The 20,639-nt window shown below is 36.0% G+C and overlaps 2 protein-coding genes across 3 annotated transcripts in view; one reads left to right on the top strand and one right to left on the bottom strand.

Moving 5' to 3' along the window:
• Positions 1–20,639, bottom strand: part of LOC106131809 (5-hydroxytryptamine receptor) — a 55,364-nt gene that overhangs the window by 31,484 nt on the left and 3,241 nt on the right. The gene's annotated exons all lie outside the window — the stretch shown is intronic.
• Positions 12,076–14,184, top strand: LOC106131807 (fungal protease inhibitor-1). The gene is made up of 3 exons (XM_013331019.2): positions 12,076–12,227; positions 13,067–13,266; positions 13,979–14,184. The coding sequence occupies exons 2-3, from the start codon at positions 13,068–13,070 to the stop codon at positions 14,092–14,094; spliced, it is 315 nt and encodes a 104-aa protein (XP_013186473.1). The 5' UTR covers positions 12,076–12,227; position 13,067; the 3' UTR covers positions 14,095–14,184.

Raw genomic sequence — 20,639 nt, 5'->3', positions numbered from 1 at the left:
TTAGCGCCGATAAAGTTGGTTCCGCCATCGCTATAGATCATAGAAACCGGACCTCTTCTACTTATAAAGCGTTTGAAAGCGTCGACAAACAATTCTGAACTGAGATCAGAAACTAATTCTAAATGTAACGCCTTGGTGGCGAGACACACAAATAGACAAACATATGCCTTGTGGCTTTTGATTCCACGGCGTCGAATATGTGTAATAAAAAAGGGGCCTAAATAATCTACAGCAGTGTTAACGAAACACTTAACTTTTGAAATGCGAAAGGTAGGTAAATCTCCCATGCGAGGGTAAGTGAATTTCGGTTTAAGTTTGAAACAAATATTGCATTTATGTACGCGTTGACGAATTAAGTTTCTAGCGGATAGTATCCAAAACTTTTGTCTTATAAGAGCGAGTAATAGTGAAGGTCCTGTATGAAGGTTAGTAACGTGATAATAATCAATAATCAATTGAGTTATTAAATTTTTAGAAGGTAATAAAATGGGATGCTTTTGACCGAAATCGAGTTCAGAGTTTGATAATCTCCCACCGACTCTTAGAAGGCCTTCCTTGTCGATAAAAGGGTTTAACTTGAGTAGAGAACTATCAGATAATTTCCCATTTCGCAAAGCGGTAATTTCTTTAGAGAAATGCTTATTTTGAACAAAGCGGATTATATAAAGTTCAGAAAATTCTAAATCTTGTACAGAAATAGGTTGTTGAGATTTTAATTTTTGTATAAAACGTAACATATAAACAACCGAGCGTAATAATTTCAACCAGTTTGAAATTCTTTCAGCCATAATTTCAATTGGATGAGAAGTCTGAATATCTTCAGGACTTTGAACGACTAAACTTATTGTTTTAGTCTCTAAATTTCCTAAACAACCATTAGGATTAATCGTAAAAGGTTTCAATGGCCAATCAGAACAACTAAGGCTTAGCCAATTGGGACCATTAAACCAAAATTGATTGTTGACTAGAGCTTTAGGCGTTACAGGGCGAGATATAATATCTGCGGGATTTTCAATGCCTTTTACATGAAACCAATGCTTAGCGGGAAGTTTTGAGTTAATCTCAGTAATTCTATTAGCCACAAATGTATGGAATTTATACGGCGGAGAATGAATCCACGTAAGCGCCACAGATGAATCTGAAAACGAGTATATTTCGTTGATATGACATCTCTGGGAAAGAGTATGTCTAACGGCGTCTAGAAGGTTAGCGAGAAGAAGAGCGGCGCACAGCTCTAGTCGTGCGAGTGGCATTTTAGATAGTGAAGCTACGCGAGACTTAGAAGCGAGCAAGTGGACAGAGCCGGGTGAGTATGAGTCTTGACTAACGCGAATATACACATTAGCGCCATAGCACCTTTCACTTGCGTCTGCGAAACCTAGAAGAATGACATGCGGAGAACGTAATCCGACATGTCGCGGAATTTTTATTTGTTCTAGACAAGCAAGTTCATTATGAAACTGTGTCCATTTATTTAAGATCGCGGGAGGCACTGGATCGTCCCAATCAAGGCCAGCCATCCAGCATTCTTGAACGAGCAGTTTCATGTATGTGACCACCGGGCCTAGTAGTCCTAATGGGTCGAACAAGCGCGCAGTAATCGAGAGAATAAAGCGCTTGGTGCACTCTTGCATATCAGCGTTTGTTGAGAATTGAAAATGATCAGTAGTAGGTAACCACTGCATTCCTACTATCTTATGTGGAGTTGAAGCGTTAGTATCAAATTGTATGACGTCTTCACTTTGCATTGCGGACGACTTGTCCAAGAGGTCGGGACTATTAGAAATCCACTTCGTGAGATTAAAACCACCAGAGGCAAACATTTGGATCAACTCGGACTTGGCCTTTAGAGCGACGTCTACGCCATCCATAGATGTGATGAAATCATCCATGTACATGTGAGTTTCAGCTTCTGTAGCGGCGAGAGGAAATTGATCGCGGCTATCGGCAGCTAGCTGGCGAATGACTCTCATGGCAAGGTAAGGGGAACTTGATATACCGAAAGATACACGATTGAACTCGAACGTATCGATATCAGATCTAGAATCGAATCGATATAAAATACGTTGAAAAACGTGATGAGTGGGAGTAAGTTTCAATTGAAAATACATCTTTTCAATGTCTGCAGATAGGGCCACAGAGAACATGCGTAAATTTAATAAAAGGTCAAATATACTTGTCTGTAAATTCGGACCTGTATAAAGAAGGTCATTAAGGGACTTTCCACTAGTAGTTTTACTACTGGCGTCAATAACGATACGAGTTTTCGAAGTGAGTTTGTCGGGGCGATAAACAGCTCTGTGCGGAATATAATAAGAGCTATCATCCGACGATGCATTTTCAACCTTAGATAAGTAACCTTTATCAATATAACTTTGCAAAGTGTCGTTGTAATTTGTACGTAAATCAGGATTACTATCAAGTTTTTTCTCTAAATTCAGTAAACGGCGTCTAGCGATAAAATGAGAATTTCCTAATTCTGAAGGATTATGTTTAAACGGGAGATGCACAGTATAACGACCGGTACTATCTCGAGAATAAGTTGACTTGAAGATTTCTTCACAGGCCTGATCGTCAGGGCTCATATGAATTTTATGAGGGACATTGTCAAGTTCCCAAAAGCGTTGAGTAATTGATTCTAGCGTTGAGGTTTGTTCAGTAAAACAAAAGAAAGTTTTATTATTAGCATTGCGACAGGGCTTGATGCGCGTAACAGCAGCCTTACCCATGGCTACATATCCAAGAGTAGTTTCTAACGCAACTACGGAAGAATGCGGTGAAGTCACTTTGTCACTTCCTAACAGAAACGGGAAGAGCTCGTTACCAATTAAACAATCCACCTCGCCGGGCGTGTGGTAATTATAGTCAGCCATTGGTAAGTCACTAAAGTGAGTTAATTTAGAAATATCTAACTCATAGTTGGGTAGGTGGTCGGTGATCGAGTCAATAACACGCGCAACTATATCATACGAACACATAGGATCGAAACGGGAATGGAATTTCAGAGTAGTAACTCCGTATGATACACTTTCGGTCTGACCGATACCTTTAATCGAGGAGGAAGCGGGAGTTATTTTTAAATTTAATCGATCACAGCAAGATTTTGTGATGAAGTGGCTCATAGATCCACAATCTAAAAATAGACGTAAATTATGTCGCTTATTCTTATTAAAAACATAAACGGAAGCAGTAGGTAAAACAACGGTATTACCTAGCTCATTACAACGAGACGAAGTAACAACCGACAGCGCAACATTATTTAAATTTGCGCGCGTATTCGAGTCTGCGTGTACTTGCTGCATAGAATTCGACTGTGTGAGCGTATCGGCAACAGGGGCTGAATACGGTGCGTGCGAGTGAGACGGATAGCTCACTGACTTCGCCTTGTGACTAGACGGTGTGATAGCACTTTGAGTATCATGCATGTGCAACAAAGAATGATGTCTTTGCTGACAAATATTACAGTTACGTTGAGAACGACAGACTGCAATATTATGAAATCCGAGGCAATTAATACAAAAATTGTACTTAGTGACTAAATTATTTCTGGAAACTGGAGTCTGATTCAAGAAATGTTGACACTTATACAATGCGTGTGTAGGTTGAGAATTGCATATCAAACAATTGTAAGATAGTGAGTTTTTAGAATTAGAATTACGTATGTCTGTTTTGGTATTTATCTGATCGGTGTTAGCGAAATAATTATGCGTTGCTTTATTTTTGTTAGTATTTTTATTAGCGTTCGAGGGTAGCGTTTTGTTCATAGTATAGGCAGACGAACGAAGCGTTTGTATCTTGTTTTGATGATTGACAAATTGCGTTATTTGAGAAAAAGTAGGTATCTCAACACATGAATGCATTTGCTCAAATAATCTTACTGTCTCTTTGTCAAGTTTATTGAGTGCTATATGCGTAAAAATATAATCGGACAAGTTATCGATTTTTAATCTGCGTAACGCAGATTCGGCCGAGCAAAATTGCTCCAAGAATGTATCAAGCGATTGGCCAGTCTTAAAATTAATCATTTGGTCAATATAAAATGACGCTTGGACTCTGATATCTTGGTATTTCTCCAAAAGCGCGTTCCAAATAATCAAATAATTGTCTGACGTGGGAGGTATACCGGAACATACTGTTAGGGCTTTACCTGTTAGTTTGCCTACCAGATACTGAACCTTCTCCGCATCCGTCAAGCGGGGATTTTCGTGAATTAAACTCTTAAAGTTTTCATAAAAGAGTGACCATTTTGTGGAGGTACCATCAAATGATATCAAATTAAGCGGGGGTAATTTCTTATTCAACAATTCAAACTTTTGATCGCACCTGGAAATCTTACAGTTGTATTTATTTTCGCAAGCTTTAATATGACAATAAAGTTGGTCAAAAGATTTCATACTGGAGTAATCCGGTTTTGATTTTGGATCAAAAGAGATTTGAGCTATGGCTAAATCATCGAGCGTTTGCATAAAATCAGTCCTAGTTTTTTCAAGCGACTGTATCATTATCAAGAACTGCTCTTTGTTTGTTTCATCGGAAATATCTTTACTAAGTGTATATGCGTCTTGAATAATAGCAAAAAGATGTTCCTTTTTTGCTGTTAATCGAACAATTTCGGGAGAATATGCACATTCAGACTTTTGTTTCGACATTTTAAATTGAAAATATGTAAAAAATTACTTTAATGAAACTAGAAAATAAATTTATAAAATAAATCGGTGAAAATAAATATGGCGGCGATGTCGATAAATAATTTGACGCAAATTCGTAACAAAAAATATCAAATTATCTCGAAAAATACAATTGAACGAATATTTGTTATGCGTAATATATATTCTATTGTGAATATATAAGATAATAAATTATTATATTTAAGAGAAACATATGAGTTTATGAGTGTTTAAGCGAATGAAAGTGTAGCGTAATGTAGGTAGTTAAGTATGTAGTAATGAGATGCGTTGCGTGGTGCGTTGGAATTAAGTAAAATATACGATATTAATAGCGTGTGAGAAGTATTGCGTTGAAAAAGAGTAATGTGAGGATAGCAGATAGGGATACGGCTCGTGAGGAACACTTGGTCTCGCGGAAGGAAATGGACAAGGAGTACCTTTGGATCGTGGAAGATACCGGCGCTGGACAAGAGCTCGAGTTACGGATCAAAGGTACTCCTTGTCCATTTCCTTCCGCGAGACCAATTACAAAATAATGCAAATATTTTAGACATTCATATTCAAATTTCTTTTAGGCTTGCAAAAACCGTTCACAAATATTATAAAGTGTGAAATTAAATATCAATTATGATTACGCAAATGCAGGAAAAACGTGACTGTAAGCCTCTTATGATATGAAATTCGAATAATACCGCAATCCTGTCGGGGAAATTCATCGGTCAGTGATCGCCCATCCACACGGCTTGTAAAGTGGATTAACATAACGTGATCGTCCCAATTCGATTTTGTGCCGACCGCTTATGACATCACAATCGAAAGCTCAGCGATTTCAACCGTAACCTTCAATGTCAACCTGTAATTTTGTGACTTACGGATTACATGGGTCACTAATATATTATATGTTGAATATTTTTATTGAAAAAGCTATTTATCAACATTATTCAACACAATCCCAAACCACCACCCATGACTCTACCAACCAAACGAACAGTTGAACTTACATCATTTTACAAAAAAATCGAATAATATTGAAAGCCTTGCAACTTTAAAGTAACGAGCATTATATGCACCTGGAAAAATGATAAAAGCAATAAATCAATCTAATGCATTATAGGTACGAAATTATGTCTGTTAACAAGACATGATTGATCACAGTCGATAGGGAAACGAATTTTGTTTTTCGTCTTCCTAAAACTGGAAATGCTGATATTCGTACAAAAGAGCGACCCCTGGCATTCAGAGCGCCGGGCGCGTGAACCGCCCGCGAACAAAGGTGGCGTGCTAAAAACAACTAATATACAGAACCTCGCCATGTTAACATGTGTGACCTTTAGAAAAAAATTCTCTATCATATTTTGACTAGTAAAGTGTACTAAGTATTAGTGTATTATTATTAGGTATTATGAGATCATTTCACATCATTTATGAGATCATAAATGGTTACGAAAGGCAAACCTATGGGTAAGTAACATTTTAATTCATGAAGGAAGAGACACAAGTGAAACCAACGTGTACTTGATTAGGACTGACTTCATTTTATGAGCATGGTAATAGCATACCTATTACCTACTCGAGCTAATAACAATCTCTAAAGCACCTTAGTAGGTCCATAATTAAGATGTTAGCTACAATTTTGCCATGCTGAAAACCGCAGGACCCCGAACAGTGTACAGTAGAACGGATAAATGTATAATAACATTCAATTAAAAATGATTTCTCCGTAATTATTTAATAAAAAAATCGCGTTAAAACTATTTCACTCCAGCATGACACGAGGAACTACTCGCTTTTTCGCTTTTTATTATGACGTAAAACGGAATAGCGATAGTTTTCCGCTCCGCTTCAGCTTCAGTTAGGAATATAGTGAAACCAAGTAGACAGGTGTTTTACTCGTATTTTCAATAGATATCACCAAACCGTTTTCTTGATATCAGGATTCCAATACTAAATAATAAAAAAGTTGACCTGTGCAGCCTAATGTCTAATGTCTGTTATCTTCTTTATTTTGTACAGCACGCCCTGCAATCGCCTCTCTTCAATAATTGAATCTACGAATAATATAGAACCACTTACCTACATATTCTGTTCTGATTACACACTTATTTTCCTTTAGAGATACTTTAAAAAAATACAAACCATGTAATATGTATACATATTTACATAAATTAAAAATTACATGCTTAACATGTATTCGCTGTTTAGGATAAAGCATTTAAATAGAAACCTACCGAAAAACATTGCAAGCAGGTCATACCAAAAGGTATAAAACATGATTTACTTCTATGGCTAAAAGAAATTACAAATGGTTACCTACCGCAATAAATTGTGTGATATACGAGTACTGGTGCTATGCTTATTGGCGCGGCTAGTCTCAACCGCGGAACGGCCTTGGCAGTCCGACAGTGGTAGATATTACATATTGCAGTAAACATAACTCAGCGTTATATCCACGAATTGGTTGCATGATTAGAGAGGGAGTGGTATAAATATCGGATAGTTGCTGCAACCTCAATATATTCCAGAATGTATGCGAAAGCCATATTTTCCCCTATTTGCGATCCTCAGGCTTCAAGCAACAATAGACGTGACGGAAATGTACTACTGGACTGGATAATATCTATTAAAAAGTAAATCATCAATAACAACAAGACAAGGCAACTTTAATGTGTATGTTATTCGGAACTTCAGAACACTAGATAACAATTGCCGTAAACAAACGATTTTTAAAAGCCAAATGCTGAGAACGAAATTTGACGTTAACCAATGTTGTGAAACCAAAAGATATGACAATTATTAAGTGATATGAAGTGTCCCATAAGAAGGAATAACATTTTGGATCCGCTGTTAAGAGAAAAAGATAAAAGAATAGGATGAAATATTGGCCTAGCAATATAAGCAGAATATTTTATTTTAAATATTAGATCATATTTACTTATTTACGGATTGACCGCTCCTACATCGCTAGCTTCTGGGTGCCTTACAGATCAATATTCTATACAAATAAAAACAGAGAGAAAAAAATATTGGAACCAAATATTACAAATAATGAGAGTCCAACAACTTCTTAGTTTTATTAATGGTTTAAATAAATCAAAGTAGAAGGTATGGTGGAGGTTAGAGTTCCCGCCGAGACGAGGCACAGGCTATTAGCTACACCTGCGACGTAATAATATCCACTCAGAATATATCTAATGCTGAATACCTGGTGTGGCTCGTTGCACTGTAATTGCTCTTACAAATGATCTTCAAATTTCTAAGGGAAGGATACTAATTACTTAAGTAAATGCAGGTTTGATTCACCTGTATAAATATTATTAATTCTGGTGTAATAATATTAGAGAATCGCCGTGGGTCGTAGCATATGTACTACATTTGGGAACTCTTAAGGACGACGTCGTTTGTTGACAATAAATTCAAAAATTAATCGGAAAATATTTCTGTGCCTTTTTAAGGCACAGAAATTGAAGGACCTGGCTTGGACCTAAGGGCTGCCTGGAGTTTGCGGTACTTAGTAATATTTTTGAAACATAATTGAACGAAACCACAATGTATGATACTTATATGAATGTACGGTAAAAAAAAATTCTCGTAAAAGCTTTTCTGCGTTTCCAAGTCTCGTTTGACAGCTATTTATTTCCTGCGATCAAATTAAGAAAGGAATTTTACCTTTACAAAACGTGCAACCAATACATGTTAGTACTACCTACCACCAGAACGCACCGCAACACATAAAATCTTAATATTTCAATAGCGGAATCAAATAATTGGAACTTCCATTTTTTTGCTTCTGCATTTGAAAACACCATATCTAATTTTTATTCGATACGCACTTAATATTTTTATCAAATATTGGTCGTCCTTGTTGCCCTCTCGAATATGTCAACATTCTGACCCCAATATCCGTGTGGCTTCTATACTTTTGCGTCTTTCAGAGTTTCAACACCGTGAGTATGTATGCGTGCCGTGTTATGGGTACTTTTGTGACATACCGACTCACACTACAACTTTCACACTCTAATCTATTTAGAAAGTTGTTCTTGTAAATGTTAAAACTTTTGTCATTGCGTCGATAGCCGTAACTTTGGAAACAATTAGGTAGGTTCCAGAACTATCCCAGAACTTTTTCCAACATCAAGTCTACTGGGAACGAACCACAAGTCACAATGCCATTAAAACAGCTATAGGATTCTTTGAATTCGAGTAGGTATATATTTTTAAAAGAGTCAGTTATACATTACGTAAAAGTATTGTACACATAAGAAACAATATGTTGCTACTTACGTTGGTACGCACCTCACAAACCCACATTTTAAATCGTCTTTTTAGTTCGCATTATTCTTTTCCATAAGTATGCAGATAACGTTGCCCAGTACACTTGCAGTTTATTAGTGAATTTTAGTTTTGGTTCCCCTTTCCTTAGTTTGAAGAGGAGTATGCTGTTGTTTTTCGACTCAGTGGATGTCGAAGTGTTTTCCAAAACAAAAATTACTCTTTAAACTTCTTTGTTTTCAACTTTCACACAATTTTCCAAAAATATTATCAGTATTTGTTTTTTCGATTTCCTATAGGTTTTGTATACGCATCAGTAAAACAGCAATTATTCAATTTGTTTACCATTATTTTGCAATAAAATACAACTACCAAAACGCTTGTAGTGTCGAAGTGTAGGTACTTTTACTCGAAGTAATTTTAGGGATCATTCCCCTAATCCTATTTGAAATGTAGTTCTTGATCTAAGCAGAAAAAATGCAGCTAAGATAATAATTTCCATTGCCGCTCATATTATTAATATATAATTATTCGATAAATGTCAGTAGAGCCGCAGAAGAGCTGAATCAGCTTGTTAACACATTTTTTAGTCGAGCTGTAAAGCCGTGTTGAACCCGGGATAGGGACTGACGAGGGTCTTGCCGATGTCACTAGCGGGCTTTTTCCAAAGAAATAACACAAAATATGGTATCTCCTTAAGTAGACAGTTATTATTGGTTTCTTACAAAGCTTATTTCAAAAATAATAAGTGAAAATTGACGATTTCCTATCAAGAAACACGTCTTAAGCCTTGTCTAGTCTAGGTGTATACCTGAATATGTGGCCATGGCCATGAATTAATCCCAAGGATGGACGCTAAAGAATCGTATTAAGAAGTCACTGAGTTAATTGTATTTTTAAGGTCATTCTGTATTTAAAAAAATATATAAAACCACAAACACAATAAATAATTTATTTGAATATTATTCATTATATTTGATTTCTGAACGGAAGATAGAGATCACTGAAATGTTAAGACAAATCACATATAAAGGTACAAAAATAAAAAATCTTGTAAGATAATCCCACACATTTTGTAATGGTAAAAGACACTGGAAAACGAATATTGTGAATAAGCTTTTTTCTGTGATGATACTCATAACAAAGAAATTTTTAATGAAAATCGCTAGGGTCAACAAAAGTCCTGCCTGTAGAGTACATTTCCTGCGGAATTAAGGGACCGTATAATAAAAATGAAGATTGGTTCGTACAAGAAAGGCCGAGTATCAGCACAATGGTGGTCTGCGGTCCTGACAGGACAGGGGTCGTGTCCCGCTCCACGTTACCTTTTAAGATAAACATTCCAACTCTCATCTTTTAATGTTTACTTCAGCGGACTAGGGAGTTAGCCCCACATTCAGTATATTGCTCGCTATTTCCCTTGTAATCTTTCTAAACAGTTATTGTTCAGAGGATCGTTTAGGTAAGTGAGGATGCGCAATGTTAGGTGTTTCGCTCTTGTACATTATCATTTTTGGTAGTTGTTATCATAGTTGGTATATTTGTTAAATTTGTTGAAAAAGTAGGTATATCTACCTATTTAAATTAAACCTTCAAATTAATTTCTTAATGAAATACATTTCGTTTATAATAGCATTGTACCTACTGTACAAGTTTATCTACATATGATCCATGATACTTTACGATCATGTCTATAGCTTCAAGTACCACTCGACAACTCTTGCAGTAGAAGTACTATATTTAATTGTCATACTCATCACAACACAAATAGGATTGCCTTTTTAAATTGAAAAATTGAGAGCGTTTTACGTTAATCAGCCTGGTGGTAAGGAAGGTCAGGTCTAAGGAATGTTGTAAAAATTTTAAACATTCAATTATTTTAAAAGCGTGAGTATATTCTTAACTAAATTAAAAAAATATATGTTGTGAGTACCTACGCGAGGTCAACGTTCATGGTGAATAACTACGAACAACTAGATGTCTGAATATTCTGTTATCTAAATACCTACCTACCTACAAAAATCTTACCCTGTTCATATATTGATGGTAGACAGAAAAATAAATGATTGAATTCCTATCAAAAGACTTAAATGATACATACACTCGTGCTCATTACTCTTTGCACTAACGACTTATTTTTAATTTAACCTCTCACATTAGGATAAATTGTAAAATAAATTTAAGTAAGTATGTACCTAACATTCATTCGTTTTTATGGATTCATCGCTCGTCAGAATTCAATCAGTTTTCACGAAAGCAGATGCTACTTATATAAATGATACATTTAAGGGCGAAAATAAAAAAAAATATCCCTATCGAACTAGACTGAACCTACATATAGGTAGATAGACATTATCTTGTTAATGCCCGCTTCGACCGACCTTCATTGCGGTAAAAAGGAAATGCTATTTTGTGAATAGTACTCGGACCATTCGAGTCCGCTATTCAATCAAATGTTTTCATGATCGTCTATTTCCCATTTCTATCTTTCCAGAGATCTAATCTGCTCGATGTTTATTGAGAGTGCTCGACAACATGAATACCATTGTTTGTTTATAGCCAGTGGACGAATCAGTCTACAGATATCATTGTAATAATTTGTATGGAATTACTTAACCGATACTTTTATCTATTTAATTTATAGTAGTCGTTCGCCGTGAACTTGGACCTTTTATTTTTCTATAAAATTGTTAATATCTAAAATCAACTAAACCGATTTTGTCGCCCCATTAACTTACCTTATATATATATATCTATCCTTTATAAATTTCATCAATATCGGACCAGGAGCAAATCTGTTATTGCATCACAAACAAACATACAAAAAATATTTTTGCCCTAAGTCGATTGGTAGACCTTGCTCGGTCAAAAAGTATGAGGTCATTATGCCATGTTTTCGAGTCTTTTTAAATTAAAATAAATAAATTTGATAGATAGGCTAGCAACCTGCCACTATTTGAACCTCAATTTCATTATCGTGCCCTTTCAATCTATTCAAAATTATTCAAGGCTCTGTCTACCCCGCAAGGGTTATTGACATGAGATTATATGTATATAAGTATGACCAGGCAAAGACAATCGTCCAATTATATTATTAAAAAAGCGGTATTATAATAGAAACAATTTTTTGGACCTAAATTATTACAGTCAGATAATACATCGATAAGGCCAACATCCGAGAAATATGAAGTAAACACGAGGTGAAGGTTATCGCCAATTCGAGTCACTGGTGCTGGAATCCGTTGCAGTATCCTCATACCAAGTTTGAACTCAGTTATACACCACAGACAAGTAAGTGAATATTAAAATAAAAAAAAAATAGTAGTTTCTATTTGCTGATATGCAACTAATTATTGTTTTTACTCTTTAATACTTCATGTCAAAGAAATAACGAAATATTATTTTCTCAAAAAAGGTACTCGTAAGGTATGGGCGTAACCCAACCCGATCCAGACTTTAGATGGGTAAAAATAAAACAAAATAGTGGGTTAAGGCAAACTCAAATTAGTACACAGTTTTTTCTAACGAACCCTGTATCAGAATTAACGGTTTGAGAATAGCTCAGTGCAAAAATATTCACTATATAAGTCTGTAACACACGTAAGAAAATTTCAGTTTTTTTAATTTTAAATTTTAAAGCTGGATTGTGCTGTTTATTTTAAAGTTTACCAGTAAATAGAAAATGTATTTGAAATGAATCAAGATTGAAATCACAAGGCATTTTGGTTCACTCATAATTACATACATAAAGTTAATGAAAGACCAAAAGTCAGTCATCCCTTAAAACCTATAATTATTGGAAGGATTTAATCAATATCGATTTCAAATAAACGATTCTAAAATACGGTAACTATATCATATTGATTTTATGCGTAAGTATTGTAATTACAGATATGATTTGAAGACTATAATATAAGACGTTAATGGACGAATCAGTTAGAACTTGTTCAAATTTTGCCTTATTGACTTCAAATAAATATGAAATTTATTAGCTGAACTAGAAAAAAATGCAAACAAACTCCTTGTCTGCTAGAAAATGATTGTAGTTTAATATCGTTGCAGTTTATTTTATTAATAAATGGCCATAGAAGACTTTCGTGCTCTTGAACGGTTTAAAATAATTATTACAGAATGAAGGCTGTGATTGCTTTAGCTATACTGGCCTGTGCCTTAGCTCTCGTCTCTGGAGACCTGGTGTGTGGTCGCAGCTACTGTAAAGACCACCCCTGCACAGCTCCCATTTCGAAGCAGAGCTGCAAATCTGGATCGACCTATCGGGAGAACCACGCTGGCAAATGTGCATGCTGTCCTGCCTGTGTTACTCTATTACGTAAGTTCAAACATTCATATAATCACGTCTTTATCTCTTGCTGAATAGACAGAGCCAATAGTCTTAAAAATACTGAAAGGCCACGTTCATGATGTGGATATGTTATCGTTATGTTATTTCTCAACGTGTTTTTAAGTACATTTATAAATATTCATCTATTTTAAAACACAGAATCGCTAAGTTACCCTTAGAACCCATAACACAAGTTTTGAACTTAACATTGGGGCTTGCTCAATGTTCATACGTGATTTGTCCCGTATACATTTATAATTAATGAACAAGTCCAAATGAACCGACATTATTGAAACTTTTAAGCCCGTAACATAAAACAGGTTTACCGATAATTGGTTAAATACGCCCCACACATATATATTATATGAGGGTTTATATCTGAATTTCTAAGGAGAGCGATATCTCTCATCTTATGCGGAGAACCATCAAAGGTACGAATAAATGACGGTTTTCTAATCAGCATTTAGAAGCGACAACGATGCGATACTCAAATCATTTTAATTTTGAAGATAAAAGTTATTCTTGTAGATTTTTGGATGATAAAAAAAAATTTTTTTTTTTGCCTGATGATAATTTTCTGGACCGAGATTACCAATCAGTGAGGGTTGGTTAACGGCGTCTCCCCGCGTCTGGCCGGCGTCACACCGAAATATGCCTGTCTTTACATTTTAATCTGAAATATACTTACTCTCAATTTCAGCTGAAAACTCTGCTTGCAAAACCTATAGTAAAGAGCTCGGGGAAACGCCCTCCGCCGTGTGTAAGGAGGGACTCAAGTGCGTTGGAGGAACCTGCATCAAAGCCGCCCGCGGCTAGAACTTTAAACAATTTAGCCTAACATTTTGTCAACATAACTTAATAAGTTACGCCCGTTTCAGTTTTCCTAATAAACTTATCTGCTATGTAGTAGTACTTAATTTATTTTCTACATAGACCTACTTAACTTAACTTTCTAACCTTATTTACTCAACTTATTTTCATATAAGTAAACCGTATATATATATATTCTTATATACATATTTACATGTTCTTACTTATGTCTTTACAAATTACTAAAGTATTGCTGGATCAAGATCTCTACGAAGGAAATATTAATGTATAAATTAAATACATTTCAGATATATAAATAACTAGCTTTTGCCCGCGGCTTCGCCCGCGCAAATGTATTTTAGATTATAAGCATACGCCATAAAATTTCACCCATTTTTTAATCCCGTATTGTGCGGGACTGTTTTAAGTTTATATTTGGTTTAAATTCATATGGCTTCTCCCGTCTTGTCCCGTCTCTTCTCGTTCTGTTCCGTCCCGTCCCAACCTGTTGTGTCCCGTCCTGCCCCGTCCAGTCCTATCCTGTCCCATCCCATCCTATTTAGTGCCATCCTGCTTTCCGCAACTGATACTTATTTTTTACTAACCAATATTTAAGACTTCTCGCACTTCGACACCTATCAAAAAACGAAGTTTCTTACAAACTTCCAACCCTTATTTTTCGCCCTTGAGATGCAGTTTTTAAAATCCAATGTTTTAATGATTATTTCATACATTCTAAAATTTCATGTGCCCAACCAACGTTAAAATTGACGAAATTTCATACAAATTTACATCCATACGTCATTACATAACTGTCATTTTACGTCAATTACATAGCTGTCATTTGCGTTTTGTTATTCCAAGTCTGATTCTTTTTTGTTATACCACGTTTTATAACGGGAACGCTGTCGAACGGGATAAAAAGTATCCTATGTCCGTCTCCTGGCTCTAAGCTACCTCCCTACCATTTTTCAGCCAAATCTGTTCTGCCGTTCTTGAGTTATAAGTGGTGTACTAACACGACTTTCTTTTATATATATAGACTACTTAATTACATTTTTTGGAAAGCATATTTTGATTGTAATTAGAAACAATGCAATAGGTACTACACCTATGTATTATTTGTTTTAAATGATATTCAGTAAACCTTTAAAAGGGTTAAATTTATAAATGAATCTTAGACAATAAAACCATCCCAAAGTTTTGAGGATTTAAAATTGTAGTCGGCAAATATTATACAAAGATTTAATGAGATAATAAAACGTGAATGTTAGGTACACATTTTTGTGATAAAAACACAAAGAATAAGGCAGAAATAATATAAAATTCCTGCAAAACAATTTCCATTTGGGCGAGTGCAAAAAGCTGAATCGAAAAGATAATCGCCACGGAGAGCTACTTTAACTGCAATGTTTTGTTTGAATCCAGTAAAATATTCATTGAACATCAATCCTGTTATGTCGTGATACTTTTTCCTTTCCTGGAATACTCGTCGGGTCACCGAAGAGAGGTAAAGTTTATGTAAAATGTAAACATGTAGTAAACTTGACAAGCGAAATTTTATGACATGTTAAAAGTTTGAATTAATTTGTATTTGTATGTAATAACGATGTTGCAAGAATTACTAGTAGGTATATACCTAAGTATAAAGGAAGCATTATGGCGGAGGGTGTAAGTGGAAACTTATATATATAACATAGTACATAAAGAAAATATCATACATACATGACAATCACTTCAAAGAAGTCCCAGTTTTTGTTATTTTTAACAGGAACTCCGATTTTCGTTAACAATGATGAATACCTACGCGCCGACAATCATGACATGTATGCCATTGCTTCTTTTCGCTGCCAGAGGGCGCCAGTGGTAAGGAAATGGATCATAGGATCTTCTTCTTAGTCGTGTCACTCTTGACAGAGTGGTCGTGGTCATCATGTAGTGTTGGAGGCGGGCGCCAATGTGCGCCTTACGATGTCCCGCCATTTCTCCCTGCTGGAAGTCATCCTGCTGCACTCGTTAAGTGAACCGCCAATCACAGACTTTATTTGGTCGGTCCATCGCATGGGTGACCTCCCGCGCGGTCGAGAGCCTTCCACTTTACCCTGGACAACAAGCCGTTCTATGGATCGGTTGCCTCTCCTTGTAACGTGTCCAAAGAATGACAAAATGCGAGATTGTACTAAGGGAAATAGTCGCTGCTTAATACCGAGCTCTTGGAGTATCGAGACGTTAGTGCGGAACTCTGTCCAAGACACACCAAGCATTCTCCTCCAGCACCACATCTCTAGGGCGTCTATCTTTTTTCTTTCCACTTCTCGCAATGTCCACGTTTCAGCAGCATACAAAAATATGGGGAAAATAAGCGTGCGCACCAGTCTGGTCTTTGTGATCTTAGTGATGCTACGATTCCTCCATACTTTTCTCATTCTGTCCATTGCCGATCTTGTGATTGCCATTCGTCGCTTTATCTCGTCGATACATCCACCGTTATTCGAAATCAGAGCGCCAAGGTAAGTGTACGATTGGACCACGTCACAGTTCGCGATTCTAGTTACTTCTGGCGAATTACTGTTAGCGCGATCCACAACCATCATCTTCGTCTTGCTGCGATTTATTTTCAGACCGAACTCGAGGCCAACACGTTCCATTTTCTGAAGTAGATCTTCCATGTGTTGGGTACTAGTTGCAAAGAGAGTGGTGTCATCAGCATAACGTAGATTGGCAATTTTGTATCCACCAATTTTCACACCGTCTGTCCAATCCTCTAGAGTGATGCGCATTATTAACTCAGTGTATACATTGAACAAGAGCGGTGATATTATGCATCCCTGGCGTACTCCGGCACTAGGGCGAAAGTTTCCTGACAAAACGTCTTCTGTGCGCACAGAGGCTGTTCCATCCTCGTATAGCCGTCTTAAAAGGTGGACTAGATGTAAAGGCGTGCCCATTTGCAATAGTGTGTCCCATAACACAGGCCATTTCACCGAGTCAAATGCTTTTGAGAAGTCCACAAAGCAAATATACACCGATTTGTTGAATTCTCGCGCTTTTTCGATGATCTGGCGAACAAACAAAATCTGTTCCCGAGTGCCCTTCCCTTTCACAAAGCCGGCTTGTTCTGGAGCTATCTCCTTAGATAGGTATGTTTTGAGACGCTCGTTAAGGATATGTAACAAAATTTTGCTGGCGTGTGGTATCAAAGCAATAAGGCGGTAGTTGTTACATTTCTTTGTGGAACCTTTCTTGTGTAAGGGGGTAAATATGGTGTGAGTCCATTCATCGGGCCAATTTCCCGTCCGAAATACTTCATTACAGATGGCGTGAAAAATTTCATCACCATACTCTCCTAGAGCTTTTATGGTTTCTATGGGAATGGCATCTCTTCCAGTGGCTTTCCCGTTTTTGAGATGTTTTATTGCAGCTCTAACCTCAGACAGGAGAATGCCCGGTTCCAGATCCTCAGTATTAGGGACAGTACTCGGGAAATCGCGGCAGTGCGGGTCCTGGAATAACGACTGACAGTAGCCTTTCCATGTTTCGGAGATTTCAACCAGTTCTGTTACCACACGATTATCGCTGTTTTCTATAGCCCAGGTTTTAGATGGTAAGGTTTTAGTGATAACCCGAATTTTGTGGTACATGTCTTTCGATTCGTGTCTTCCAGCATGAGACTCGATTTCGTGACAGATGGCATGAAGGTAGTTGTTGTGGTCTCGTCTACATGCTGCTTGGACTTCAGCAGACAGTTTGTTAATAGTCCTCATGTCTGCTCCCTGAGCTTTCTTCCGACGTCTCTCTTCAACAAGAGCAAGAGTACCTTCGGTCATCCAGTGTTGCCGCTTGTGCGCCTTTGATTGCGTTTTAGACTCTGTTGCTGCCTGCTGGATAAACTGTTTGGCCTTTTCCCACATGACGTTTGGGTTTGGCGTACCGCGTTTTGTTTCTAGCCATTCCGTCCACTTATTCTCGATGGTGAAAGTGAATTTCTCTATATCTGTGACTTCAATCCTTTTTTGTTTACAAGGAGGAGGATCATAGGATAGCCAGTTTTTAACAAGATCTTTATCCCTTATGAGGTAGACAGAGCCAACAGTCAGCTGGATGGCATAATGATGGAATTGAGATTCATATAGTAACAAGTTACCAGCCCATCGCCTTACAAAATGAAGAATCCCACGTCGTAGCAGTTTTCGTTTTAAAATATTGTTTCCCGGTATAAATAAAGGAGTTAAAGAATATTTCTAGAAGAATTTGTATTTTGTTTCTTAGGTGCGACTGTTAAATGAATTTTTGCGACACTCTTTAGTTACTACCTACTCCAATTTTATTTCCTTTGCATATTGAATCAATGATGAATGCATTTTAATATTAAAATAAAATGACAAATATGTAATAAAAACTGATTATAACATTATTTAGTTCATTCTGAAATGTCCATCGATCAAGAATGGAAACATAACAATCTTTCAGCAACATGTTTATGATTATTGAACTCTTAGACGAACCGTTTAATGACAGTGGAAAAATGTATCCTGCCGGAATTTCTGTAAGAGCTTATTCATGTTTCCTTCATATATGTTTAAATTTATTGTCCCAAGAGTATAGTATTAATAGAGTATAGGTAAAAGAACCTATCTAATGTCAACATGGGTCCGATAAAGTAGTATCAAATATTATATTTTCTTAACAAAATATAGATGATGAAGGCATATTTATTCAGATCCTATTCCGTGGCTCTGCAAGAACTAAATGTATAATTCCTTATTAACCAAAACATATTTAGAAAAACTTACAAATATAAAAAATCTTAAAATTTAAGTATGTCAAATTACAGCTTTCTATCTAGTAAAATCTAGTTAAATTCGCCAGTCAGGAAGAGACTTTCTTTCCGGAATAAAACGGGTACCTAACCTGCATCCTTTTTAGTACTACTCAATAGAATTACTGTAATTTTAGGAAAGCCTCTTAACACTCCCTATAATTGCTAAAGAACGTATATGTCAAATTAACGATATTTAGGTATATTTCATCTGTTGAAAGCGGTGAATGCAGACTCCCGCACTGCTGCAATAGTAACATGGCATAGCTTAGCAGAGCTATGCCATGTTAAGTACAACTTGATACATAAACTAAACTCTAAAACTATATAAATTCCAAATTCTACGACGTTATCTTATCACTTCAAGCGTTAAATGAAATTTATAAAAAGTTTTGAATGCTTTTTTATATTTTAAGGACTATTCCATTAGCAAACAACAAAGTGCTACGACCGCCACGCCGAACCCTGAGCATGTGCCGCAATTTAATGACAGCACTTAAAAACTAAAGTAACTTTGTAATTTACTTATATTGCTGTCGTTAACCCACACGCAGCAACATAGGATAAATGTGCAATTTCAGAGAGCCTTCAATATGCATATCCGTACTTTTATATATGCATATCAGTTTTTCAATTTGAAATTGAAGTAGTAACAAAAATTAAACAAGCATATGTAGTTGCATACGGTTGTAACTAGTAAACTACTGTGAGAAAAGACCAAAGAATATTGGTTAGCAATCAAATCTATCTACATAACTCAAAAAAGATCATTGGTACGTGGCCGAAGTAGGATCTAAACCTATGCCACAATGCGCGTCATGCTTTTTGGCTCAACCAACGACGCTCGAAGTGATGCTATCGATTGTCTATAACATGCTATTAAATTATATACCTTATTTATTTAAACTTTATTGTACAAACAACAAATGTTTAGCACAATTGGCGGACTTAGTGCTAGAATAATTATCTACCACTCAACCATTGGGTCTGACAGAGAACTTTAGGTCTGGTCAAACTAAATGAATGTATTTATACTTACACAAAATATTACAATAAACAATATACATAAATAAATAGGTGCACTGATTACAGAAGTAAGTGAGAAGGCTTATAGTTATAACCTATCTGAGGGTCGGTGGTAATCATCAGTTAAATAATGCATTAGATTCTATTGTTGTACTTTATTACCTATATCGTAAAAGAGACGCTTGATCGGGATCAATATGGGAAGTTATGGCGTATTTGCCGTAGACTGAGACTAATACTACAGTTAAGATATAGTATTTATAGCACCCTCATGATTTATCAGTATAAAGACTTAGTGTCTTTATAAAAGTCAATTTATAAAATAGTAGGTAGCAAATATACGCTCAAAGGTTTTAATTTGCCTTTAAGTCAAATCATAATAAAAGAAATTTTTGTACAGTATATATACTTATAAAGTAATTTGATTAACAAACTTATTCTTATTTTCATATAACCCGAAATTGTTAGTGGGTACTATATCTATATCATAAAAAGAAATAAAATACATACATTTCTCTCTGGTACAAAATTTTGTTAAGCAATTTTTTGTAGGGGCGTAATAATAATAATGGTCACTTATGATCGCTAAATGGCATTAGGGTTGGGTCTTTTATCTCTAAACATAATGAAAAAAACTGAAAACAATAACACAATCGATGTTTCTTACGGTTTGAAATCACGATCTCAAAACAAACATCTCGACTGC

The sequence above is a fragment of the Amyelois transitella genome, chromosome 5 (assembly GCF_032362555.1).
Source record: "Amyelois transitella isolate CPQ chromosome 5, ilAmyTran1.1, whole genome shotgun sequence".
NCBI lineage: Eukaryota > Metazoa > Arthropoda > Insecta > Lepidoptera > Pyralidae > Amyelois > Amyelois transitella.
The sequence above is the reverse complement of the archived record's forward strand: the minus strand, read 5'-3'. Positions and strand labels throughout refer to the sequence as shown.